This window comes from Lampris incognitus, chromosome 6 (genome assembly GCF_029633865.1).
Source record: "Lampris incognitus isolate fLamInc1 chromosome 6, fLamInc1.hap2, whole genome shotgun sequence".
Lineage (NCBI taxonomy): Eukaryota > Metazoa > Chordata > Actinopteri > Lampriformes > Lampridae > Lampris > Lampris incognitus.
Window position 1 is genome coordinate 18582436 of NC_079216.1, and position 27363 is coordinate 18609798.

At 42.4% G+C, this 27363-nt stretch overlaps 1 protein-coding gene across 1 annotated transcript in view; it reads left to right on the forward strand.

The window, feature by feature from the left end:
• Positions 1-27363, forward strand: part of nup160 (nucleoporin 160) — a 56497-nt gene that overhangs the window by 20403 nt on the left and 8731 nt on the right. Inside the window, exons 10-27 of the mRNA XM_056281580.1 lie at positions 250-333; positions 1317-1487; positions 2739-2838; positions 3739-3904; positions 10201-10334; positions 11512-11672; positions 11947-12083; positions 13019-13089; positions 13339-13501; positions 14027-14096; positions 14706-14804; positions 15657-15776; positions 19614-19709; positions 21835-21929; positions 22315-22411; positions 22757-22862; positions 24075-24235; positions 25626-25686. Coding sequence (XP_056137555.1) covers positions 250-333; positions 1317-1487; positions 2739-2838; positions 3739-3904; positions 10201-10334; positions 11512-11672; positions 11947-12083; positions 13019-13089; positions 13339-13501; positions 14027-14096; positions 14706-14804; positions 15657-15776; positions 19614-19709; positions 21835-21929; positions 22315-22411; positions 22757-22862; positions 24075-24235; positions 25626-25686 — 2092 coding nt within the window. The remainder of the gene's footprint in view (positions 1-249; positions 334-1316; positions 1488-2738; positions 2839-3738; positions 3905-10200; positions 10335-11511; positions 11673-11946; positions 12084-13018; positions 13090-13338; positions 13502-14026; positions 14097-14705; positions 14805-15656; positions 15777-19613; positions 19710-21834; positions 21930-22314; positions 22412-22756; positions 22863-24074; positions 24236-25625; positions 25687-27363) is intronic.

The window sequence follows — 27363 nt, forward strand, 5'->3', positions numbered from 1 at the left end:
GCAATCTCCTTCTCCCATCTACCTGCTGCTGTTGGTAATTGTAGCAGCAGGTAAAGTTTGCCATTTTGTGGTTGCCTCTATGTTTCATCCCAATCGAAATTTTCAAAAGGTAATCTGGCATTCAAACAAAACGTAAATGTGTGCAATTATGTGACAGTGTAATTGATCTTAGGTAGGAATACCCCCTGCTATATCTACCTTATGGCTCTCAAGTGTTGGACCAGGCTAATGTGTGCTCGTATATTGCAGATCTACAGAAGAGGCACAGAGAAAGTTGTTGACTTACCCTGGGAAACCCTGAAGAAGGAGGTGACGCTAGCAGTAGAAAACGAGGTAAACTAGTGAAGTTTAGGAACCACTTGCTGGAATGAAAGCATAAAGGCTCTCATTCAACATCAGAAATGTCAAATTGGCGGGGCGTCCAGGTAGCGTAGCGGTCTATTCCGTTGCCTACCAACACGGGGATCGCTGGTTCGAATCCCCTTGTTATTTCCGGCTTGGTCGGTCATCCTTACAGACACAGTTGGCCGTGTATGCAAGTGGGAAGCCGGGAGTGGGTGTGTGTCCTTGTCGCTGCACTAGCGCCTCCTCTGGTGGGTCAGGGTGCATGTTCAGGGGGAACTTGGGGATAGCGTGATCCTCCCATGCACTACATCCCCCTGGCAAAACTCCTCACTGTCAGGTGAAAAGAAGCGGCTGGCGACTCCACATGTATCGGAGGAGGCATGTGGTAGTCTGCAGCCCTCCCCAGATCGGCAGAAGGGGTGGAGCAGAGACTGGGATGGCTTGGAAGAGTGGGGTAATTGGACGGGTACAATTGGGGGGGATCCAAAAAAAATTAAAAAAATGTCAAATTGGCATGCTCTGACTCAAGGAGAATTAGATGCATCAGTGGTTATAACTTCAGAATTTTAAAATTTGAACTGAATATTGTTAACCATAAAGTGATACATGCTTTTTAAAAGTATCAGATGTTTTATTTATTGGTTAACATTTTAAGAATTTCCGCGAATATGCATAAAAGTTCAAATACAAATTGGATTAATAGTTTGAATTTTGCAATAGCTTGGTTGCAATTTGGTTTTCTAATTTACATTAAAATTTATACTACGGTAAGTTACACCATGATTCCTTGTATGGTGCATCTCTGTTTGAAAGAAACTCACCTTCTCTTGTCTTGACACATAACTACGCTACACACGGGGAGCTTCATCTTCCCTGTCAGTATCTTTTCCTCCTCAGGTTATGAGAATGTTGGTAACCATCTCTATAGATCTCCCACTGTCTTCATCTCTCTTTCCATCTCTTCCCTCCAGCTGCAGAGCAGTGTGACCGAGTTTGAGTTCTCTCAGGAGGAGTACCGGCAGCTGCAGGTGGAATTCTGGTCTAAATTTTACGCCTGTTGCCTGCAGTACCAAGAGGCCCTGGCCATGCCACTAGGCCTGACAGTCAACCCACACACCACCATGGTTTGCCTGCTCAAGAAGGTAGAGAGCGCTGCCAGCAATAAACACCTTGACAGTGTAGTTAAGTCACAGATTATTTATCATGGTCCGACATGGGTCCAGAGTGTCGAAAAATTTACACAATATTACTGTAATGCAAATATTATTTGTGTAATTCCCATACAGAAAAGAAGTTTGGGAGTTCCACAAAATCTCTGGGAAGTAGTTTGATTTAAATACTTTTGTTCAGTCCCATACACGTTTGACTTTACAAATGGGATGTAATTCCTTCCGTCATTTCAAGTATTGAATAGACAGAGAAACACAAAATTGGTAAATATGAATTTTTTTTTTTTATTGTTTTGATGAAACATTTTTGAACAATATGGACCAGCTGCTATCAGAAAACTTCTGATTAAACACTGGCCAGTATGTTAAAGTTCAGTCAAGAAATTAAGATCCAGAAGAATATTGCCACCCTGTGGACCCACCACCTGTGGGGATGAGCATTGGGGTAGGGTGCAATGCAGGCCGGATGGCAGGCAAAGGCAGGGACCGGGGCCTACCGACTTCCGGCATCACAGACTGGTCCAGCAGGACCACCTGGGAGGAGACCCCGGGGTAGACCCAGAACTCGCTGAAGGGACTACATGTCCAGTCTGGCCTGGGAACACCTTGGGATCCCCCAGGATGAGCTGGAGGGCTTTGCTGGGGAGAAGGACGTCTAGAGTGCCCTACTTAGCTTGCTGCCACCACGACCTGACCCCGGAGAAGAGGCTGATGATGAGAGAGAGAGAAGAATATTGCATTCAAAAATGGAAAATATTTTGGAAAGTTGTGTGTAGGCAGTTATCTTTTGGCAGAATCTATTTCTAACCGAGTATTTTTACTGAGTAACAAATGACCTAAAAGAGGGGTTAATTTTAAGGAACATTTGTAGTTGTTCATAGCGCCCCTTATTTTTGAGGTCATCCCTCAAGAGATGAGGTCGTCAAACACAAAACTGAGCCAAATTACCACAGTGAGAGCTTCATAACTTTATTTACAGATGTAAACGGTGTTTTTGAGTGTTTTGTAATGGAACCAAGAAACAAAAGTAAAGGTCAATACATGATATATATGAAAACAAGTGTACAACCACAAACACCAGCTGAATGACTGGAACATAAGGCTCAATGTTTTGAGAAACAGTCTCAGTTCACAAACAGCGCTGATCACAAAGTTGCTTTCACAAGTAGAACACCAACCCCCTCATGACCTCTGTCCAAAATGACTCTCCCCTATCATTCCCAGGGCTTTGTGTCCTACCTGCTCCCCTGTTTCGCTGTGGACCACCTGTACCTCTCCTATGACGACTACCTTTTCTCAGAGGATGAAACGCCAATAGCTGAAGGTAGGAAGGTGTCTTTTCCAACCCTGTTACAATGCAGTGTGGGAGCTTCCCAAACCTTTTCCTGGGACTGGCTCCTAACAGAGGTTTCTTGGGTTAATTCGGATCTGGGAAAGATTGCTTTCTACTGTTGTGGTCCCTCTACATGAAATGATTTGCAAAATATTCCCAAAATGTAATGGGGAACTTTAGAATGGTTTTAAACTGCAGTCTCTCTGAATGTTTTAGATATATAAAAATGAATGTTTTATATATGTAATTACTTGAATCACTGGATTATTTTGCTCCTTGTTTGTTGAGCACTTTCCCTATCGTTGAAGGTTTCATTTAATGAAGTTATGTGTATATAACTTTGTTAAAAGAAACACTCAATGGTAGGGAAAGTGCTCAACAAATAAGGAGCAAAATAATCCAGTTAGTCAAGTAAATTCTCTATGAGACAGTACAAGCCTGTTTCATGCTATAAGCAATCGTCAGCTGATGATTGCTTATAGCATGAAACAGGCTTGTACTGTCTCAGAGAATTTACTTGACTAACTGGGTTTTATGTGTGTGTGTGTGTGTGTGTGTGTGTATGTATGTATATATATATATATATATATATATATATATACACACACACACACACACACACACACAAATGTCATTTTTAATTTTTCATTGCATCTCGGCTGCAATGTAAATGAGCGTTATCCCTCAATGTACTTGCCAACAATTTTATAAAGGTATGATGATGATGATGATTTTCCAGTCTTAACAGTCACTTTTGGACAGTTATGCTGTTCTAAATATTTACAAACCTTGAGGTTTATTTGTAAAGTGTGTGTGTGCATGTGTGTGTTTGTGTGTGTGCTTGTTGTTTTTTATCTTCCCCTTCATCGTCATTATCGTTATTACCTTCAGACCCCGAGGTTGGCCGGGATATTCTGCAGCTGGTTCAGTGTCTGCGGCTGGTAAGCGACGCCGTGTCGGGAGACATGGCCTATGAGATGGAGAAGGCACTGGAACATCTTCAGTCACCAGAGAGGGCTGCAGAGCTGGTCCTGGAGAACATGCTGGCTAATGACACGTTAGTACACTCAGTTTGACATGCCCTCTGACCAACAGGATTTCTGTCGGGGGGGTGGGGAGGGGGGTTGCAGTCAAATGACCTCGGTTTTAAACCTTTCGTAATATGTTTGTGTGTCTGTAAGTCTCCTTTCAGTTCATTATGTTTATATCAATGGAAGTGATGATTGCGTATGAGGTTCCAACACACTGGAAAGGTCTGGAAGGTTTGGATATGCTTTGATTATGCCTGGAAAAGTACTGAAGTAGTATTTTGATTTTCACTGTTTTAGATGCTAGTGACATTTTATGTAATTACACACTCACTAGCTAACATGTTAAATTAATTGTACCCAGGGGTAATTTCACAGATGTAGAGGGTCTTAGTCTTTTAAGATAAGATAACCTTTATTCATCCCCAAAGGGAAATTCAGGTGTAGATGACAGCAAAGAGGGTAAAAAAAGACGTCAACAGGGTAGAGTAACAGAGGTAGATAGATAGTAGAGGTCAGTCACCTCGGGATCAGAACAGTACTAAACCTAACATTAATACTTACAATACTAAACAACATCATAGACATGAGATCAGCATCTACACATATATTCTGCATATATATATATATATATATATATATATATATATATATATATATATATATATATATCAACACGGATACAGGAAAAAAGATTTTAATGCATAGCAGTACAGGCCTGTTTTGTGCGTCTCGCACCTCAGCCTCTAATGTTTTATTCACAAAGAATCATACAGTTTACGTTGCCCAGCGTCACGCCCCTAATTTCGGTTGGACAGCGACCAATCAGATGGGGCAACATTCAAACTATAACAACCAATGGGGTAGGTACTTATGATGCACAGCAACCAATGGAGGGGTAGAAAACAATACAACCAACAGGACTGGGGTTTGTTTTGAAAAGCATTTAGGGGTCAGGGCACTGTTGAAATGGCATACATTACAAATATAACAAGGTACTTTATGTGAATTATATATTGGGGTGGTGTTAGGGCACAGTTGGAAGGACAGGCAGTTAAAAAAAAAACAATATATATATATACACTACCGTTCAAAAGTTTAGGATCACATTGAAATGTCCATATTTTTGAAGGAAAAGCACTGTACTTTTCAATGAAGATAACTTTAAACTAGTCTTAACTTTAAAGAAATACACTCTATACATTGCTAATGTGGTAAATGACTATTCTAGCTGCAAATGTCTGGTTTTTGGTGCAATATCTACATAGGTGTATAGAGGCCCATTTCAAGCAACTATCACTCCAGTATTCTAATGGTACAATGTGTTTGCTCATTGGCTCAGAAGGCTAATTGATGATTAGAAAACCCTTGTGCAATCATGTTCACACATCCGAAAACAGTTTAGCTCGTTACAGAAGCTACAAAACTGACCTTCCTTTGAGCAGATTGAGTTTCTGGAGCATCACATTTGTGGGGTCAATTAAACGCTCAAAATGGCCAGAAAAAGAGAACTTTCATCTGAAACTCGACAGTCTATTCTTCTTCTTAGAAATGAAGGCTATTCCATGCGAGAAATTGCTAAGAAATTGAAGATTTCCGACACCGGTGTGTACTACTCCCTTCAGAGGACAGCACAAACAGGCTCTAACCAGAGTAGAAAAAGAAGTGGGAGGCCGCGTTGCACAACTGAGCAAGAAGATAAGTACATTAGAGTCTCTAGTTTGAGAAACAGACGCCTCACAGGTCCCCAACTGGCATCTTCATTAAATAGTACCCGCAAAACACCAGTGTCAACATCTACAGTGAAGAGGCGGCTGCGGGATTCTGGGCTTCAGGGCAGAGTGGCAAAGAAAAAGCCATATCTGAGACTGACCAATAAAAGAAAAAGATTAAGATGGGCAAAAGAACACAGACATTGGACAGAGGAAGACTGGAAAAAAGTGTTGTGGACGGATGAATCCAAGTTTGAGGTGTTTGGATCACAAAGAAGAACGTTTGTGAGACGCAGAACAAATGAAAAGATGCTGGAAGAATGCCTGACGCCATCTGTTAAGCATGGTGGAGGTAATGTGATGGTCTGGGGTTGCTTTGGTGCTGGTAAGGTGGGAGATTTGTACAGGGTAAAAGGGATTCTGAATAAGGAAGGCTATCACTCCATTTTGCAACGCCATGCCATACCCAGTGGACAGCGCTTGATTGGAGCCAATTTCATCCTACAACAGGACAATGACCCTAAACACACCTCCAAATTGTGCAAGAACTATTTAGAGCAGAAGCAGGCAGCTGGTATTCTATCGGTAATGGAGTGGCCAGCGCAGTCACCAGATCTGAACCCCATTGAGCTGTTGTGGGAGCAGCTTGACCGTATGGTACGCAAGAAGTGCCCATCCAACCAATCCAACTTGTGGGAGCTGCTTCTGGAAGCGTGGGGTGCAATTTCTCCAGATTACCTCAACAAATTAACAGCTAGAATGCCAAAGGTCTGCAATGCTGTAATTGCTGCAAATGGAGGATTCTTTGACGAAAGCAAAGTTTGATGTAAAAAAAATCTTATTTCAAATACAAATCATTATTTCTAACCTTGTCAATGTCTTGACTCTATTTTCTATTCATTTCACAACATATGGTGGTGAATAAGTGTGACTTTTCATGGAAAACACAAAATTGTTTGGGTGATCCCAAACTTTTGAACGGTAGTGTATATATATAAATAATTTTAAACTAATAAATGTCACGTGTATCATCTAATGGGGGGAGAATAATAAAGACGTTTTATAGTTACAAAGGAGATTTTTTTTTCGGTGTCTACATCTGGTGGCCAATTCGTTTCTATTATTCAAGGTGGACATATCAGGTCTGCAAATAATGAAATACCTTTCTGCCAAGCACAGGTTACATCTTTTACCCCTAACTGAATATGCACTACTCTTTGCAAGGATTTTCCATGAGACAGAATAACTTATACTCTTGTCTACCAATGACCAAATGTGGCGGCTTCAGGCCATAGCATTTTTCGCGTGCTCATTTCTGAAGCTACTCATATGGGCGTTAAACCTAATTTCAAAAGGGCCCTCTGTTAATCCCACATAAGTGTCCACATTGTAGTTGTCTTCTCTTGTCACCGATGCTTGGTAGATGACTCCCTCTATCTGGCATTTTCCTTCAAGAGGACACGATGTCTTAACATGGCATTTGCAGTTGGAGGTGCTTGGTTGTAGGGAGGGGGTCTTTGCCTTGGCCATGATGCTTGTCTTGTGGGATGAAATAACCTGCTGGACATTTGGCATGCAGCTGTAGCTCATTTTGACAGTGTTCCTGTTGAATATTTTCCTCAATTGGTGGTCTGGGGTAAAGCACTCGTCCAAAAGCTTGAAAAATTGTTTTCCAATATTAGAGGCCACACGGTGTAGCTGTAGGGAGGATTATACCAGATGATGTTCCGCCTTATGCTGCGCTTTTTTTGTTGTTGTTGTTGGCTGTCGCTAATTGGTGGTGGATTGTACTTAAGTCTGAAATCATATCCACATGTTTGTAAGGCTTCCTGGTATGGGGGGCTGCTTCGTTAAAGATGGCTTCGCTGGATGATAAACATGAGAGTCTTTTGTTTATGCTCACTGGGATATTTTTCAAAATGGAGGGTGGATGATTGCTTTCTCTGTGGATGTATTGCAGAGAAGATAACTACAATGTGGACACTTACATGGGATTAACAGAGGGCCCTTTTAAAATTAGGTTTAACGCCCATATGAGTTGCTTCAGAAATGAGCATGCGAAAAATGCAACGGCCTTAAGCCGCCACATTTGGTCATTGGTAGACAAGAGTATCAGTTATTCTGTCTCATGGAAAATCCTTGCAAAGAGTAATGCATATTCAGTTAGGGGTAAAAGAGGTAACCTGTGCTTGGCAGAAAGGTATTTTATTATTTGCAGACCTGATATGTCCACCTTGAATAATAGAAACAAATTGGCCACCAGATGTAGACACTGAAAAAAAATCTCCTTTGTAATTATTAGTAAAACGTCTTTATTACCCCCCCATTAGATGATACACATATGACATTTATTAAGTTTTTTAATATACACTACCGTTCAAAAGTTTGGGATCACCCAAACAATTTTGTGTTTTCCATGAAAAGTCACACTTATTCACCACCATATGTTGTGAAATGAATAGAAAATAGAGTCAAGACATTGACAAGGTTAGAAATAATGATTTGTATTTGAAATAAGATTTTTTTTACATCAAACTTTGCTTTCGTCAAAGAATCCTCCATTTGCAGCAATTACAGCATTGCAGACCTTTGGCATTCTAGCTGTTAATTTGTTGAGGTAATCTGGAGAAATTGCACCCCACGCTTCCAGAAGCAGCTCCCACAAGTTGGATTGGTTGGATGGGCACTTCTTTGAGCAGATTGAGTTTCTGGAGCATCACATTTGTGGGGTCAATTAAACGCTCAAAATGGCCAGAAAAAGAGAACTTTCATCTGAAACTCGACAGTCTATTCTTGTTCTTAGAAATGAAGGCTATTCCATGCGAGAAATTGCTAAGAAATTGAAGATTTCCTACACCGGTGTGTACTACTCCCTTCAGAGGACAGCACAAACAGGCTCTAACAGGTACTATTTAATGAAGATGCCAGTTGGGGACCTGTGAGGCGTCTGTTTCTCAAACTAGAGACTCTAATGTACTTATCTTCTTGCTCAGTTGTGCAACGCGGCCTCCCACTTCTTTTTCTACTCTGGTTAGAGCCTGTTTGTGCTGTCCTCTGAAGGGAGTAGTACACACCGGTGTAGGAAATCTTCAATTTCTTAGCAATTTCTAGCATGGAATAGCCTTCATTTCTAAGAACAAGAATAGACTGTCGAGTTTCGGATGAAAGTTCTCTTTTTCTGGCCATTTTGAGCGTTTAATTGACCCCACAAATGTGATGCTCCAGAAACTCAATCTGCTCAAAGAAGTGCCCATCCAACCAATCCAACTTGTGGGAGCTGCTTCTGGAAGCGTGGGGTGCAATTTCTCCAGATTACCTCAACAAATTAACAGCTAGAATGCCAAAGGTCTGCAATGCTGTAATTGCTGCAAATGGAGGATTCTTTGACGAAAGCAAAGTTTGATGTAAAAAAAATCTTATTTCAAATACAAATCATTATTTCTAACCTTGTCAATGTCTTGACTCTATTTTCTATTCATTTCACAACATATGATGGTGAATAAGTGTGACTTTTCATGGAAAACACAAAATTGTTTGGGTGATCCCAAACTTTTGAACGGTAGTGTATATATTTTTTTTCATATATATTTTAACTGCCTGTCCTTCCAGCTGTGCCCTAACACCACCCCAATATATAATTCACATAAATCACCTTGTTATATTTCTAATGTATGCCATTTCAACAGTGCCCTGACCCCTAAATGCTTTTCAAAACAAACACCAGTCCCATTGGTTATAATGTTTTCTACCCTTCCATTGGTTGCTGTGCATCATAAGTACCTACCCCATTGGTTGTTATAATTTGAATGTTTCCCCATCTGATTGGTCGCGCTCCAACCAAAATTAGGGGCGTGATGCTGGGCAACGTAACTATGATTCTTTGTGAATAAAACATTAGCAGCTGATGAGTGCGAGACGCACGAAACAAGCCTGTACTGCCATGTATTCATTTTTTTTTCCTGTATACGTGTTGATATTCTACTCCTCATTAGTTGAGCACTCACAACACCATTGACGGTTTCGGGAAAAAACGCTATATTTAATATATATATATATATATATATATATACACACACACACACACACACAAATGTGAACAGTAGCACCTTGTACACTGTAAAACAGTACACCATGTGCAATATGCAAGGTATGGTACGGTCAGGTGGGTCTCTAGATCAAGTCAGCGTCATAAGTCACAGGACTCGGTGGCGGTCTATATATATGTTGACTTAGTATTTACTAGTTGCTAAGTACATACAATTGATCGCTGATCGAAATCCTCGTCTCTACTCGAGAACCTAAGAATTTGAGGGAAAATGGAAATCTGAGGTGAACTGTTTGTTGGAAGCCAGTGTAGGAATTTCTTACACTTTGGATAAGAAACAGTATGAAACTCATTGAAGTGTTGTTGAGTAGAGTGTTGGGAATATTTTAGTGATCTGAGTTTGTAAGTTTGCACATACAAGCAATATGGCTTGGATGTGTTGATGAGGTGCTCACATAGATCACCTTAAACACTACACAGGTGGAGGTAGTACATTAATAAGGTATGAGTGGGCAAGTAAGATTGAGAATGTTAATATACACATTTAAGTCCGTCCTCCCCAACACAGCGACAATGTGATTGAGGACATCCAGAACAAGCTTCAGGACATCCGAAACCCCACAGCAGCCATGATTGTCCTGCTTAGAGAGATGGACCTGGAGACAGACTCAGAGACCGGGGGGGAGGTGCTCCTCACACCAGGTAGGTGCAAACCCCTTGTTAAAAAAAGAGCTTTGCTGTTGGTTGCCTGTGCACAGGCCCGGGAAAGGACGTATTTTCTACTGGTATTTTGTTGGGCAGCCACTTCAGCTGTCCCATCAGCTTACAGTTGTTAATATCAAGAGTTGAGGATACACATACTCATGTTGGTATCCTCAGTGGTTGTTGTAGTTTGGTAGCTAACTAAGCCATCTGGAAGCAGGTTTATGGAGATTTATGACAGAAAAGCCTGATGTTCTCTCTTTGAATTCATAGACAAGAGTTGGAAGTGTATGTTCAATTATACACAGGATGTGATGTTAAACCCCTTTTGCTGATATTTATGAGGCTACACACAAAAACCCAGTCCAACAAACTAAGACAGAAAAACCCAATGCAAATATATTCCTGAGTATTGACATGAACGGGAGCAATTGTAGTAGTATACTTACGTGGCACTTGTCTGAAAGCAGAGTTTGCGTAGAGCTTTGCAAAAAATTCATGAAAATAAAGAATACTTAAATATGTTTAAGTCAATATTTCAAGTTAAGTCAGATTTATTTGTATAGTCCTAAATTGCGATTTAGGCCTTGAGGGCTTTTCAATCACAATTGCATTCTGTACAATGTATGACACCCCCTATCCTTCAACCATCAATTTGGATGAGGAAAAAAATCACAGAAAAAAACCTGGTCATGATTTTTTTTTTTAAATTTGAGAAAGCCCAGGAAGAGCAACAGAGAAGGGATCCCTCTTCCATGATCTAAAAAAGATAAAATTTGTAAAATGCATCAAGTTTTATTTATAATGGGAATATATCATACTTTCATTGAAGGGTTCTTTGGCTGTATTTTCAAGATTATCTTGCTAATAAAATGCTGATAACATTATCGTGCTTCCCCTGTAGGAGATTTTAGCAAGGAGTTTTTTTGTTTTTTGGGTGGGGGGACTAGATGAAGGGACAGGGCATCATGCAACATGGGAGAAGGAAGGTTCTGATGGGATTTTTTTTTTTTTTTTTTTTAGACCAGTGGGACATTGGAGACAGCGGAGTTAGTTGAGCTTTCTGAGCAAAAACGTATACAATAAAAAATGAGAAGATGAACACGTATCTAATATGAGAGGAAAGTGTTGAATTTAATAGTGCGTTCTTGGTTTGCTGCTGGTCTTCTTCCTAAAGGCCAGAGCCTGAATGTGCGGATCAACCTGTCCCAGCTGTACAGCAGCAGTGCAGCCGTTATGGTGGTGTGTCAGGCTGTCTGCCAGGTCGCCATGACCCGAGCGCTGTTCTGCCGAGATCTGCTCATACTGCAGAAGCTCTACCTCCGCCTGGGAGACAATGTGAGAGGACTGCACACATATACATTAACACATACTTTTGTCTGTCTGTATGTCACAAGACACAGGAAACTGATGTCTTCCTCTCTTCTTACCTACCTGTGCTTAATTTCCTTATCCTGTGTGTAAGCTGTATATTTGTAAAAATTAAACTTGGCCATGGATTATATGTTATCGATGGTTGTTCTTATCAAATCCCAGATCTGATTCATATAATATAGTGGTTTGTAAACCTGTTCTGTGATTAACCTGGTGTGTAAATGTGTGTTGGTGTCAGGTATTCCTAGGTGGGGGGGCCCAGCTGCTGCAACTCCAGCAAGACCTGATCCCCCGGAGCTCCCACCTCCTATCCTCATACCACCTCCTCAAACACATCAGCCAGAGCCTGGCCTCCTCCATTCCCATGGACACCATGTGAGCACCACACACACACACACACACACACACACACACACACACACACACACACACACACACCATCCTGAAAGAGACAAATCCTCAAACAGCTCTTCAGTCAGATTATTCAAGAACCACTTTTGATAAACCTGTAGAATGCAATTGTAGTTACAAGATCAGCAAGATCACATTAAAAAAAAAACCAAAAAAAACCCGGTAATCAAAAGTCTCTAATCTCTAAGACATGACGATACATTCAAGGATGAGGCAGAGAATTTAGCAGCACAGAGTATATAGAGAGTTGATAACTATTTAAATGTGCTTTGACAGAGGCTAGCCTCTATGGGATATCCCTTATGGGATGCTGTACAAGGCAAAACAATGGTCTAGCTACCACATGGCAGCCCAGACCATACCATCATTGAGGAATCCTGTTGTGGCAAATACATTCTTATACAAGCAAAAGCAGCTTTCACATTTGTGTAATATATGTGTGACTTGTAACACATAAATTATACAATTATTATTGTCAGTTATTATACAATTATTATTGTCAGATGACATAAGTCGTGGTCTAGTCATTCCACCAAACGTACAGTGTGACAGTAGTCTCACTTCAGCTCGCACAGACAGAGGGAGATGTCTCAAGATTTTGGATTTTACCTCTTTCCTTCCACTTAATGTGACGTAATAATTGTTCAAGATGGTCACAAACATTTCCTCCCACAGTCCAAAGACATGTAGGTCAGGTGAATTGGCCATGATAAATTGTCCCTAGGTGTGAATGTGTCCACCCTGTGATGAACTGGCGGCCTGTGCAAGGTGTCTCCCCGCCTGCCGCCCAATGACTGCAGGGAAAGGCTCCAGCATCCCTGCAACCCCAATTGGGATAAGCGGCTTGGCTCATGGATGGATGTGTGACTTGTGACCTTTGACCTCCTTGGTTTTTACAGAGACGCCAACCTGCAGCACCTGTCAGTCTTGGAACTTAACGACTCCCCAGCCCTGGCCACCAACAGATCAGGTCAGTTCATCTGAATGACATGACTTTGCTCTGATGCCCATGTTGCTGTGGCAATAGAAGTCTGTTAATGTGTCTACATTTTCATCACTGTGGACTTGGGTTTGTCACCCTCCTTAACAACACCATGCAGTTTGTTTGAATGGTTTGCTGTCAATCATTTTGTCCCAGTAGGAGTCAGCTTTTTCAAATTGAAGAGACGTTTCAATGATCCGTAACAGAAAAATCTCAAGTGTTTCTCTTTTGCTCCAGTCCTTAGTCCGCAGACAGTTGTGGAGCTCTTCTACCAGACCGTAGCCAGGAAGGCCATCATCTCCCAGATCTATAACCAACAGCAGAGCCCCTCCCCAGGAAGTGCTGTGCCCCACTGGCCCCAAATGGTCTCCAGTGTGGTCAACCTGCTAGCCCAGTTTCTGTATTCTTTGTACACTGTAGGATAAAACTCTCTGAGGCACATATTATGTGAAATTTTATTTTTAGTACATGATCGGGGCATGATCAAGACATGATGTGTACAAATCATGGTAAGATGCAAATAATTGGAATTGGTAGTAAATTTTACTTTTTTTCATTTTCTAAGTAAGCAGTAGAATATCTTACATCGAAGCACTGAAGAATACTACTACATCAGTGTTCCATTAGTTAAGTAACATTGTTGCTGATGCTGAAAATATGAAGCTTTTAAAACCTTTTATCTGCCAGAGTCATATATAAAACAGGCTGCTTGGTAATGATGACCATTTTGGATAACCTAGTGTGAAATGAGCTGAAATTCCAAAAGTAAGCTTCTTCGCAATGTGAACCATACATCAACATTCACACCTGCATCTAGGCTAGGCTTTTCAGTGTTTTGAAACATTAGCTAATTTTCTAGTGACACTCGTGTTTTCTCCAGTAGTTTTTTTTCTGTGAATGTTAAGCCTTAACTGGTATTTCCCAGTTGGCCGAACAACCCTGGCTTCCAGTTCCCTGAGTGTCTGATGGCCAACTGCCAGTACACACAGCTACAGGTAGGTCTTCTCCCAAATCAAACTCCTATTGTGCTTTCACCAGCAACCACACACAAATGCTTTGCCACAGCCACCTATCAGCCATTCTCTCCGTTTGTGTACAAACTAAATGCCACTTAGTTTTTCACTTACCAGAAGCCTGTCCATTTTCTATGTTCAGACTATAGTCTGCTGAAATTAGTATACAGGTGAAAGGCTATCTCTTGATGAACCATTTCGGAACCATTGCCCCTCATCGCAGAAAGTTGAATGAGTTCATCTGGACACAATGCTTGTTGAGAGAGAAACATTACATCACTCATCTAAGTGACCTCTTCAGTCTCCACTGACTGTAGGTATCCCCCCACCCTTATAAACAATACAGTTTATAAGGGTTTCTCTCTCAATAAACGTTGTGTCCAGATGAACTGATTCAACTTTCTGTGATTATCTTACCTGGATTGTTGAGCATGCATAAAGACATTGCCTCTCATCAGCTAGTCAGTTTATTTTGGCTATTGTACAGTTGCACAGTAATGTAGAGGCTACTGACCAGAATCCGGTATAAAGATTATAAGCCATCACAGGGATGGCTCCTAGACATATCTAATTCGTGTTTTCTGTCCTTAGGAGTATGTGAGGCTGATCGGCCCTTGGTGTCAGGTGAATGTTGGTTCCTGCTGTTTCATGCTGGGTCAGTGTTACTTGGCCAACGGAGAGGGGCAGAAGGTAGGAGAAACTCATCTGCTAGTGGAGATAACATTTAGTTGAGTTGTTTTACCAAGCTAGTTTATGCTAAAGCACTTGGTGAGACAACAGAATAAAACAAATGACTAAATAGCGGAAATTTACATGAAAAATATACATTTTGGGCGTCTGGATAGCGTAGCAGAATATTCTGTTGCCTACCAACACGGGGATCACTTTCTCGAATCCCCGTGTTACCTCCACCTTGGTCGGGCGTCCCTACAGACACAATTGGCCATGTCTGCAGGTGGGAAGCCGGATGTGGGTATGTGTCCTGGTCGCTGCACTAGCGCCTCCTCTGGTCGGTCGGGGTGCCTGTTTGGGGGGGAGGGGGAACTGGGGGGGAACAGGGTGATCCTCCCACACGCTTTGTCCCCATGGTGAAACTCCTCACTGTCAGGTGAAAAGAAGCGGCTGGCGACTCCACATGTATCGGAGGAATCATGTGGTAGTATGCAGCCCTCCCAGGTTCGGCAGAGGGGGTGGAGCAGAGGACCGGGACGGCTCGGAGAGCAGGGTGATTGGCCAGGTAAAATTGGGGAGAAAAGGGGGGGGGGGAATAAAAATATACATTTCGTAATCAGCATTGCGTTGTCTCATCAGTAGTAAACAGCAATGCAGCTAACAAAGCCTTCTGAATGACATTTTAACCTACAGCGTTTTGCAGTGCTGTTTTAGTATAAATTTTTTGTATTGACGGCCTCATATTCCTTATCGTGACAGTGATGGAGCTTGTAGGGTATGGAACCTCCAACCCTCATAGTGCCATGCTCTAAAAAAGCGTCCTCTATAGCAACTAGTTGTGAAAGCTTTTCGCTGCTTTCTCCCCTCTAGGCTCTGCAGTCCTTCCAGGAGGCAGCGACTGAAGTAGAGAAGGAGGAGTTTCTGATGAGATTGACGAGCACTGAGGAGGAAGAGGCTGCTGCCATCCCCCGGTTACAGTACTATCACAAGGTAGAGGAGTGACATGGTTATCTAAGGGATGTGAAAAGCAGAGAGCACTTTGGATATACTGATGATAATTTCACTTGTTTTCTAATCGAAGAACCTGGAACAAAGGTGATGAAATATTTTAAATTGGAAATATTCATCATATTCCTCTGTGAAAAATAGTGAGGTCAGTGAATTTGTGGTTCTAAGACTGGTAACTATTACAGTGTTTCCCACAGGTCTGAAATATACTTGTGGTGGTAGCCAACGGAAAGGGTCGACATTACCTGCCAGCACAAAAATGGTCTACTACATGTGGCAAACAACAAATACGTGTGACCTTTAACACAATATTTTGATATATTGAATATTTCTATTAAGAATAAAACACTCTTTAGTGTGTAAAAAGTTGGCTCTGTTTGTCAGAGCACTTAATCTTTCTGGGTTTTTCAAAGAAGAGCTCCAACGCCTGTGCGTATGGGAACACCTCTGGTGCTGGTCTGTTTATTGATATTCGCAGACATACAGCCAGGTGCTCCCCTTTCAGTCTGTTTCTCAGGTCAGTTTTGACCTGAAAAACAGATGAAAAACAGGCTTTAAATTAACTATACAGAAATTAGATGCAAAATATATTTAGTGCTGAAAGAAAATTCACTTTACCCTGCTCATGGTTGAAAAATCTCGCTCGCGGTTTACAGTGGAGACGGGGATGACCAGCCCTGCTGCAGCTAGAAGGCAGAGGTTTGGGTATATTTCTGCCTATTCATCGTTTTCAGTGGCCAGCAGCTGCATGGTCTGAGCTTGTGTCTTGTCCTTTAGAGGTTAGCCAAGGCAGTGCAATTAAAGCATTTACAGATGTCAAAACAAGCAATTCTAACCGCCAAGACAGATGAGACAGAAATCAATTCAATTCATATTAATTCAGGTATTTTACCAACCTTAAATGATCCTGATAGTACATGCTGCATGTAAGACGTCTACTCCTGTAAAACTGTGGCTTCCTGTCCTGGGATTAATTTCTTTGTTAGGGTGTTCAACATTGAAATGTTGGTCATTTCATCTGAGGTAACCGTCTTTGGACCTAGGACACTGAGGGCCCCTAACACGTCAGTGTGCTGGAATCTGAACTCAAAATTGCTCTCCAGGCTGCAGATGTAAGGTTTGAGGACCTGGGATGATATAGTATAAATTTTTCAGTTCAAAGAAAAAAGAATCGTAAAATTTTAAAGTAAGAAGGGATGTATTTACATCTCTGATGAATCTGGCCCACAGCTCTCCCTGGGGGTGCTCCTGGTTTCTGTGTCCCCTCCTGCTCTCCTCTTCCTCGCTGGCAATGCTGAAGGCCCCAAGTCCTTCTGGGTCATCCAGGTCTTGGTGAAGGCGAGCAAGGAATGATCTGGGGAGTGGTGTCTCGCCTGCCTCCAGAATGCTCCTCAGAGTAGCAAGTGGGACTGGAACCAAAATGTGGAAAAAGACAACAATATTAGATCACATAATGCAAATATCTGGGAGCATCATTCTTTATCAAACGCATCCCTTTGTAATCTACTTGCTCCTTTATGTGGAGAAAGTTCACGTCTGCTCTCTGAAACATCTTTGACAGCATTGATATGTGGGGCAACACATCTGCTTGAAGGTAGAGGGTAGCCACAAAGCGGTATGTGGCACAGAAGGTGTATAGTCCTTTGGCCACTGGGCACTTCCTTTTGCTCGCCTCCTCTGCAAGAGCAAGCAGCATGGCTGGAAGGCTCCTCTGGAGATTTTGTATGGCTAGATGCTGAGATAACCACCTTGTATCTTTCACTTCCTACCAATAAGTAGAAACACTGGTAAGTATAAGATAAATAGTATGACACCACAATAGTATTATGAAAATGCACCTTAACTTTCAAGTCACTCAGACCAAGAGTGGTGGCGGCGGATCTCAGTGTGGCGGATCTATGTGTGCTGTTTCTAAAGAACAGGTGCAGTTCTTGTAGATCAGCGGTGGCTAACCATGTGCCATGGAGAGCCATGTGTATGCAGGTTTTCATTCCGACCCGACTCCACACCAGGTGATTTCACTGATACATTCTTCCTCTTTGGTTGAAGGGTTGCTAATCAGTGAAATCATCCGGTGTGGAGTCCGGCTGGAATGAAAACGTGCATACACATGGCTCTCCATCGCACATGGTTAGCCACGCCTGCTGTAGATGGTCCCTGAAGGGAGCTATATATCTGACAGCATCTGAGGCATCTTTGCATGCCAGTGGTAGTCTGTGAGCAACACATGCTACAGAAACCAGCTTTGGGAAACTGTCTGTGAGCTGCTTTGCCACTCTATTTACACGGCCTAGGGTTTAAGATGTAAATTTAGTGTTGGGGGGTGTCATTTTGTTTCCTTTGTTAAATGTGTCCCTTTGAGTGTGCAACTGTGATTAAGGGCTATACAAATAAACTTGACTTGACTAGTGTTAAATAAAAGCTGACAATACAAATGTCACACAGTCTACTAGATTTAACAATAAACTCCATACCCGTCATCACTGCTGTACCGTCTGTCCCGAGTCCGCAGAGCCTGTCTACCGGGAGCTCCTTCTTCTGTAGTACAATCTTGATGGCAGCAACAATGCTGTCAGCTTTCCCTTCTTCCAGAGTTACCAGGTCAAGGAAATCCCAACCCAAAAGCTGAGCTAGACTTAACAGCTTGGGGTAGTTGGTGTGGTGAGCAATCTCATTCTTTACTAGCCAGTAAAGGCTCGATGATATCGGTAGGCTCAAAAGCCTGCATCACTGAGTAGCCTAGACCAAGGGCAAAGAAATAATTCATTATATGGGCCAAACATGGTTAATAGGTTGCAGAAATGAGCTAAACATTAAAAAAAAATTATATACCTGATGCAAGTGAGGACTGATTCCTTATACTATATTGATGAGGCTCTGAGGAGATGTGGCGTTCCACATAATCCTTGCGGAATACAAGAGCCCCAGCTTCTATGAAAACCCGTTTTAAGGGGCCTTTCTTAAAAAAAAAAAAAGGAAAATAAAGAACGTGTTAATTCTTAGAAAAACAAGTTTTATTACAATTATGGCCTTGCAAATGCCATTTGTACCATGCTTTATGAGGTAGCGCCAATGCTTGAATTGTGGAATTTGCAATTTAAAACGTATGAGTTGTTTATTTTCTATGTAGCTACCAACGCAGCATAGTTGCTGCTTTCTTTCACAGAATTCAAAGCCATTACCAAAGTCAGAGAACAATTACACAGTAAGGAGAAAAGGAGTTATTTTACCTGTCCGTGCTTACAAAATATCCATGTCTGCCTCTTCCAACGGCGTAATACCAGAGAACGTCTCTCTCTGTGTTTCTCTGCAGAGCGTGTACGATTGTCAGTAGACCCTTCTATAGCAGAATGAACAGGTACAGGAGGGGTAGAGCGAGGGGAGATTGTTCACTAGTTACTCGATCGGGGATGGCCTTCTCTTGGAGGAATAAAAAAATAACAATAAATGCTAAAACGGGTCGTCAAATATACTTTGGCAGCCGTTGGTATACCTGGGTGGCCCGCCCAAGTACAGTCTATGTGTGGGAAACACCGTATTAAGAGAAAAGCACTGCCATTTCATGTATACTGCTTATCATGTCAGGTGGGTGGGGTATATCGCATAAGTGACAAATTAGAATCCAGTATACAGTTAATTATCAGTGGATATGTCGACAATAAAAAACAAAAGCATGCTTTTCCATGATTTGTCTTGGGGGAACTAAATGTGTCATTGTGTTTGGTAAACATTGCCTATGTGGAATGCAACATGAGGTAAAACTATCATTTACAAACAAACTTTAACAGTTTTTTCTTTCTTTCTTGTGTGTTGCTTCAGGTTCTGCGGTTGCTAGAGGATGTGGAGCTACCGGAGCTGGTAATCCAGCTGGCCACACTGGCCATAACCGAGGCTGTCAGCGATGTCAGGAGTCAGGTAAGCAATCGCCTGTAATTCTCCATCCAGAATGCCCAGGATTAAGAGACCAGCCTGTATTCATTGTCTATGGAGAAGGTAAATGGTTATAAAAAGTCGACTATTCCGGGGCTTGCGGGTGACGTAGCGGTCTATTCCGTTGCCTACCAACATGGGGATCGACCTTTTGAATCCCAGCTTTACCTATGTCTTGGTTGGCATCCCTACAGACATAATGGGCCGTGGCTGCGGGTGGGAAGCCGGATGTGGGTGTGTCCTGGTCACTGCACTAGCGCCTCCTCTGGTCACTCGGGGCGCCTGTTTGGGGGGGGGGATAGCGTGATCCTCCCACGCGCTACGTCCCCCTGGTGAAACTCTTCACCGTCAGGTGAAAGTAAGCGGCTATTGATTTCACATGTATCGGAGAAGACATGTGGTAGTCTGCAACCCTCCCCGGATCGGCAGAGGGGGTAGAGCAGCGACCGGGATGGCTCGGAAAAGTGGGGTAATTGGCAAAGTACAGTTGGTGAGAAAAATGGGGGAAAATCCAAAAAAAAAACAAAAAAAACAAAACCGACTATTCCTCCCCCTGGTAACACCTAATTGGTCAGCTGATGGCAGAGTTTGATTAGTAAGCTCCAATCAAAAGTCACCTCTCTCATACGTCTTCATTGTGTATACGACATGGGTTAATTCAGTTTAAGGTGCTTCACCGTCTTCACTACTCGGGGGACAAGCTTGCCAGAATCTTTCCCACCACAGACCCTAGCTGTCCGAGGTGCAGTCATAGTCCAGCCTCGGTGGGACACATGTTCTGGGCATGCCCCTCCCTCAACAGTTATTGGGGACAGATATTTAATGTATTCTCACATATCTGTTAACAGACCATAAACCCCGATTTTCACACAGCCGTCTTTGGCATACCACCCCCTAACTGTAAGGTCACAACTTTGCAGGCAAATGCTCTAGCATTTGCCTCATTACTAGCACGCAGACTTATCCTATTTAACTGGAAGTCAAATAAAGCGCCATCATTTTTGCAGTGGTTGAGGGAGGTGCTGTCCTTTCTACCTTTAGAAAAGCTCCGATATAAAATATGTAAAACCCGCAAAAACTTTACTTTGACCTGGAGTCCTTTCATAGACTTTATTGAAGGGTTTCCCTTTTATTGAATGTACTTTTTATTTACCTGGTTGTAACGAAAATACTTATAGATATATGTGTACAACTTTATATTTTCTTCAAAAATATGGTTATTATGTGGAATTGGAATAAGAAATCCCTGCGTAGTCCTTTTTTTTTTTTGAGCCTTGGGGGGGAGGGGGGATTCCTGCATGTTTATTTTTGTTGTTGTTGTTGTTGTTCGTGTGCTTTGTATACCTGTTCCAAAAAAACTTAAAAATTGAAAATAAAGTTTATAAAAAAAAAAGTCACCTCTCTGTGTTAACCCATAGAACCAATCAGGAAATAGATTACAAACTGTAAGATTACAAAATTTTTCTAATTGAAGTCCAAATCTCACCAATAACCATCAGTGTCTGCACATGTTTGGGCTGTGACCTGGTGAGACTGACAACATTAAGAGCACAAGGACATGATGTGCAAACAACAGTGCAAAATAAAGTTACCAGTATTGGAGTATCTGCATACCTGATGCTATCAGAATATCTAGTTTGGAATATCTAGTAAGGGCTTTTTCTTCACAGGCTGTAGTGACTAAGCGAGTATGACCCGGAAGAAACTGAATTTATTAGTTTGAGAATGAATTGATAAATTAGACATACTCCTTAGACTGCTGTGAATGTGCAATTTCTTTTCAAGGATATTCATGATCATTCATCTAGAGATGACAAACCACAATGTTTGTATAATTAGTCCCAGATAAGCTTTTTTTTTTAATTGTGCAACTTTTTAAAATCCCTATTTTATATACTTCTGTTGTTTCTCCTGTTTTTGATTAATATTTTCTGAATTTCAACTTTTTTATTTATCATTTTGATTTAAAAGCACTTTGTAAGCTCTTTTAGAGAAATGCAGTCATAAATGAATTGACATAAATATTGCAGCACACTGTAAATCCAGCTTCTAGATAAGTATCACTGTTAGGGAATTTACCATTATTAAGTAAAACTTTGGTGCTCTGTAGGCCGCCCTGTGGACACGCATCTTCAAACATCACCTAGAGTTGGGCCACAATAGCCAGGCCTACGAGGCCCTCACCCAGAACCCTGACTCCAGCAGGTGCACACGCGCACACATACACACACACACACAGAGAAAACAGCATGTATATGTACTGGAGTGTGGTATTTGACTCAATTAAATTTTGATCCATTATCGATCTTCATCATGTCTCAATAAACGCCATGGGGGAACAGCACGCAGCAATTTATTCAGCTGTCCTCCACCTGCCTGTATTGGTTGGATACACATTTCTTTTACTGACCCATATCGACAAATGTGCACGGGGATAATAGGGCTACACTTAATATTTTAAGTTTTAATCTGATGAACGTTAACTCGATGAGCTTATGAAACGTCATTTGGCCATATGACAATTTTACCCTGGTCCGTGGTGGTACTCTGTCAAACCCTGCCTCTCCTGCCCTGCCCTGCCCCCCTCCAGGCAGCTGGACTGTCTGCGGCAGCTTGTTGTGGTTCTGTGTGAGCGCTCCCAACTGCAGGACCTGGTCCAGTTCTCCTATGTTAACCTGCACGATGAGGTAACTGGGTCAGCTGCCCGCCAGCCAGGCTACTTTTTTCTCACTTAATTTTATTGGTGTGTTGATTTGCAGAAATTTTCAGCAGGACAGAAACCGTTTTCCCATCCTATAATCTGTATGTGGTGGAAGTAATGAAAAATGGATGTGAAGCAAAAAAGCTTGTCAATCGAAAAATTCAGTGATATATTGTAAAGTGATTTTGACGAATCCTAAGATTGTTGGATTGACATATCAGGGGTGTATTAATCAGCAGACTTGTGGGGATAAATTAATGAGCAGATAGAACAGTTTGTATTAACTTAAGTGGATCTTGTCCATCTTGGGCTGTTGTCCACTCATTGACAGGTGGTCAGTATCATAGAGTCTCGGGCCAGAGCTGTGGACCTGCTGTCACACAACTACTATGAGCTGCTCTACGCCTTCCATATCAACAGACACAATTACAGGAAAGGTGAACTATGACGCAGCGCTAATCTCAACTACTGACTGTCTGTCCCCCTCTCTTTCTCTGCGTTAGTGTGTATGTATGTGGCTCTTGCTCTTCTTCTCTCCCTGCCTGCCTGGCTGACTCTCACCCAAAGAAAAGTGTTTGTCATGGTTACATGATGTACCATTACAGCAGTAAGTTTGAGCGATGATGGTATGCAGCAGTAAGAGATGCACATGTTGCAAAACTTACAGGACCTGACAAAGTGCATGGAAGACAGATATGTTTTGCTTTTTCCCCAAACCTACACACGTATAACAGCTACTGCTACTACTTTCGGCTGCTCCCGTTAGGGGTCGCCACAGTGGATCATCCGTTTCAACCTTCTTCCTGTCCTCTGCATCTTCCTCTGTCACACCAGCCACCTGCATGTCCTCCCTCACCACATCCATAAACCTCCTCTTTGGCCTTCCTCTTTTTCTCTTCCCTGGCAGCTCCATATTCAGCATCCTTCTCCCAATATACCCAGCATCTCTCCTCCACACATGTCCAAGCCATTTCAATCTTGCCTCTCTTGCTTTGTCTCCAAACCGTCTAACCTAAGCTGTCCCTCTAATATACACATATAACAGCTGAAGATGGTAATTTCAAATCCTTGTACAGACAGTCAGGTCAGCCTGAAGTTTGGCTAACCACCTTACTAGATCATCCTACCACAGAGAGTTGACTTAATTGACTTTGACAGCTATTTCCCTGAAAACTTACCTATTCACACTTTTATTGTGCTGAAGTATAAACTATCTGAAATGCTCACTTCAGTGATATAGAAATTCAGGTCATTCATGATTGTTTGTTTAACACTGGTGTTTCTGACATCAACTAGTACACTGGCTCTGAATCGGTATTTTGTTTAAACCCTCCTATCGTTCTAAACAGTTGCACACTCATGGACATGTCATAATTTTTTACAAGTCTGGTACTATTCCTCAACCTGTGTATATATTAGATAGGTTTTTGCTTAGCAGTATTTTAACCCATCTTTGTATACATGTTGGAGTGTTTGTGTGTAATGTTGATTTTACTAAAGATATCCCTACCCTCTGACTCAACCTGATAATGTGTCCATTATGCAGTATGCAAAATCTCATATCTGTTTCTCTTCCACCTCTTTCATTTGTAATGTTTGAATACGCAAACTAATCAATTAACCTTTGAGCCCGGCTGTGTTTTCCCCAGCTGGCACGGTGATGTTTGAGTTTGGCATGCGTCTGGGCAGAGAGGTGCGGACCCAGCGAGGCCTCCAGAAGCAGGTCAACTGTTACCTGGCCGCCCTCAGCTGTCTCCGCCTCATCAGGCCAGAGTACGCCTGGATCGTCCAGCCCACCTCAGGGGCTGTGGTATGTACACATACTTGTGAGGACCCTCATTGACTATATACTTGTGGGGACCCTCGGTGTCTACATTCATTCCCTAGCCTCTAACCTGAACCATCAGAACTACATGCCTAATCCTCAGCCTTGCTCTACCATTGATCTAGTCCCAATTCTAACCTTAACCCAAAACCCAAGTTCTCACCACGAAACTAGAAGAGGTGAGGACTGGCCAAAATGTCCTGTCTTTGCAAAAATGTCCTCACTCTGAAGGTTAAAATTAAATATGGTCCTCACAAATATAGCTGAACAAGATCACACACAATATTGCTCACACATTTTCATGGTATACATGCAGAGCCACATATGCACATAGACCCAGGACACCTGCACAGGTGTTTTGGGTTGTTTGGGTGGAGCTATGTATGTTTACAAGCTGACCTCAGCTTGTACCACGTACTCAAAGGACCAATAGGTTAAGTTGTCCCTCCTTCCAGGTGCAACAAAACTAACATAGGAGAGGCAGGGAGATGTCAACCAAACACAGTGTGTATGAGAAACACGTCTTATCAGCCAGCTCAACTGAAAACACCTGTGTGGGTGTCCTGGGTCTTTAAAGGGGTCAGAAAGACACAAGCATATTTTTTGAGGTGTAAATTGATAGCTGGGTAATGTTTGAGATAGGAGACAATAATAATCACTATTGTTATTTAGGGGGGTGGGGGGGATTAAAAATCAAAAGTAGGTAAATATCATTTGATGTTTCACGTTGTCTTTTTTAGTATGACTGCACGTCATCAGTTTTTTTTTTTTATTGTCATCACCCCAGTATAAATCCACTGCAGAGAGGGTGTGGCCCACACTCTTCCACCAGTCCTTTCCCAAGTTTTTCAGAGAGTGAGACTATTATTGTCAGAGCTGTATTTTTCCATGTTTTTACAGTTCATCTGATAGTCAGTATTTCTCTCCTTTTTTCTCTATAGCAAGTGTATGTGCATGTGCCGATACACCCCCGCCCACTGTTGAATGAAACATGAAACTAGGGGTTTCTTCACCCTTTAAACATAAACTATTTAAAACACACTTGAACAAAACAAAACAAAAAAAACCTACTAGGATTCACTCACTCTCATCTTCGTTGACAAGCAGGCCAAAAAAGTAATCTCCAGTGTTTGCTTTTATATTTATAATTTACTTTGTAAACACTTAAGGCATGTCAATGGTTTTGGAAACTCTTACTCTAAGTGGCTCCAAGAAATAAACACTGTGTGGGGGAAAAAAACAGATTTTCCAGCCAAAACATCCAACAGGAAATGAAAGCAGTACTTGCATATTATATTGAAGCTTGCTGTCATATTTACGCCTCCCTACAGTCTGGACTTGTAAAGCAAAATGAATGTATCTCTTCTCACTGCAGTACGAGCGGCCAGGCACATCACCCAAGAGGAACTATGATGGAGAGGTCACTCTTGATCCAGGTGGGTCAGCCGTCTGTAACCAAACTTTATTAGCAGCCCAACGTGTCTGAATCCAGATCCCTTTGCTGCTCCTGTACATTACATACAACAGTGTTACCCATAGTCATTTTGAAAGTGTAAGAAACTCTGGACCAAAAAAAAAGAGTAGTCTGTTTTTATCAAAAACCTAAAGTTCAGTTGTCTTGATGCATGCTCAGTAATCCAGGTAAGGAAATCCCAATCTGTTCATCTGGACACAACGTTTAATGGGAGAAACTTTTAATCACTCAGTTAACAGTGCCTCACTCACCTCATTCTCCCCCCTGACCAGGGAGGTGGTCTCAAAGCTTCTGCTGGATCTCGTCCCACTACCTGTCTGCTGGACCCGATACCATCCAACCTCCTACAGACCATTTCCCTCACTCTTAACCCCACAGTCACACACATCATCAGCCCCTCGCTTACAATGGGTGTGTTCCCCACCGTATTTAAGCAAGCTTGGGTCACCCCGCTGCTAAAAAAAAAACCTACACTCAACCCAGCCCAGGTTGAAAACTACAGACCGGTTTCACGCCTACCCTTTCTTTCAAAATTACTTGAGTGCATGGTCTTTAACCAAGTCTCTGAATTCCTTTGTGAGAACAATCTGTATGATCCGAATCAGTCTGGCTTTAAGCGAGGTCACTGCGTTTGGCTAGAGTTGCTGGTCAGTCCTCAGCTTTATTGCTGCTAGATCTGTCAGCTGCCTTGGACTTGGTTAACCACCAAATCCTCCTCTCCACACTCACTGAGCTTGGTATCTCAGGATCTGCCCTCTGCTGGTTCATGTCCTACCTCTCGAGGGGGTCTTTTAGAGTATCTTGGAGGGGAGAAGTGTCCAAACTGCACGACTTATCCACAGGGGTACCTAAAGGGTCAGTGCTCGGTCCCCTTCTCAATATACAGCACCTCACTTGGTGCAATCATCCGCTCCCATGGTTTCTTATGTCATTGCTATTCTGATGATACCCAGCTCTTCCTATCATTCCTGCCAGATGGCCTCAAAGTCTTGGCATGGATATCGTCATGCCTTGGTGATATCGTTGCATGGGTAAAAGAATGCCACCTTCAGCTTAACCTATCTAAGACTGAGCTCCTTGTCATCCCAGCCAGTCCATCCTTAGAACAACATATCAATATCCAGCTCGGATCAACCCAACTCATGCCCACAAAGTCTGCCCGAAACCTTGGTGTCATGGTTGATGACCAACTAACCTTTAAGGTTCATGTGGCCTTGATTGCTTGGTCATGCCAATTTGTCCTGTACAAAATCAAGAAAATTAGACCCTACCCGTCTGGGCATGCAGCACAACTCCCGGTATAGGCTGTTGTTATATGTCACGCATTGACTACTGCAACTCCTTGCTGGCAGGTCTCCCTGCATGCACTTTCAAACCTCTGCAAATGATCCAGAACACGGCGGCGTGTCTGGTCTTCAACCAACCCCAAATTACACATGTCACGCCACTGTTCGTATCCCTCCACTGGATGCTCGCTTACAAAACAGCAACTAAAACGGCTCCTGCCTACCTGAACTTCCTCATTCAGGTCTACACTCAGTCCCGCTCACTACGCTCTGCCGCCTGACACTTCAGCCACAGTGGGGCCCTAAGTCACTAGCTAGACTCTTATCTTCTGTAGTTCCCCGGTGATGGAACG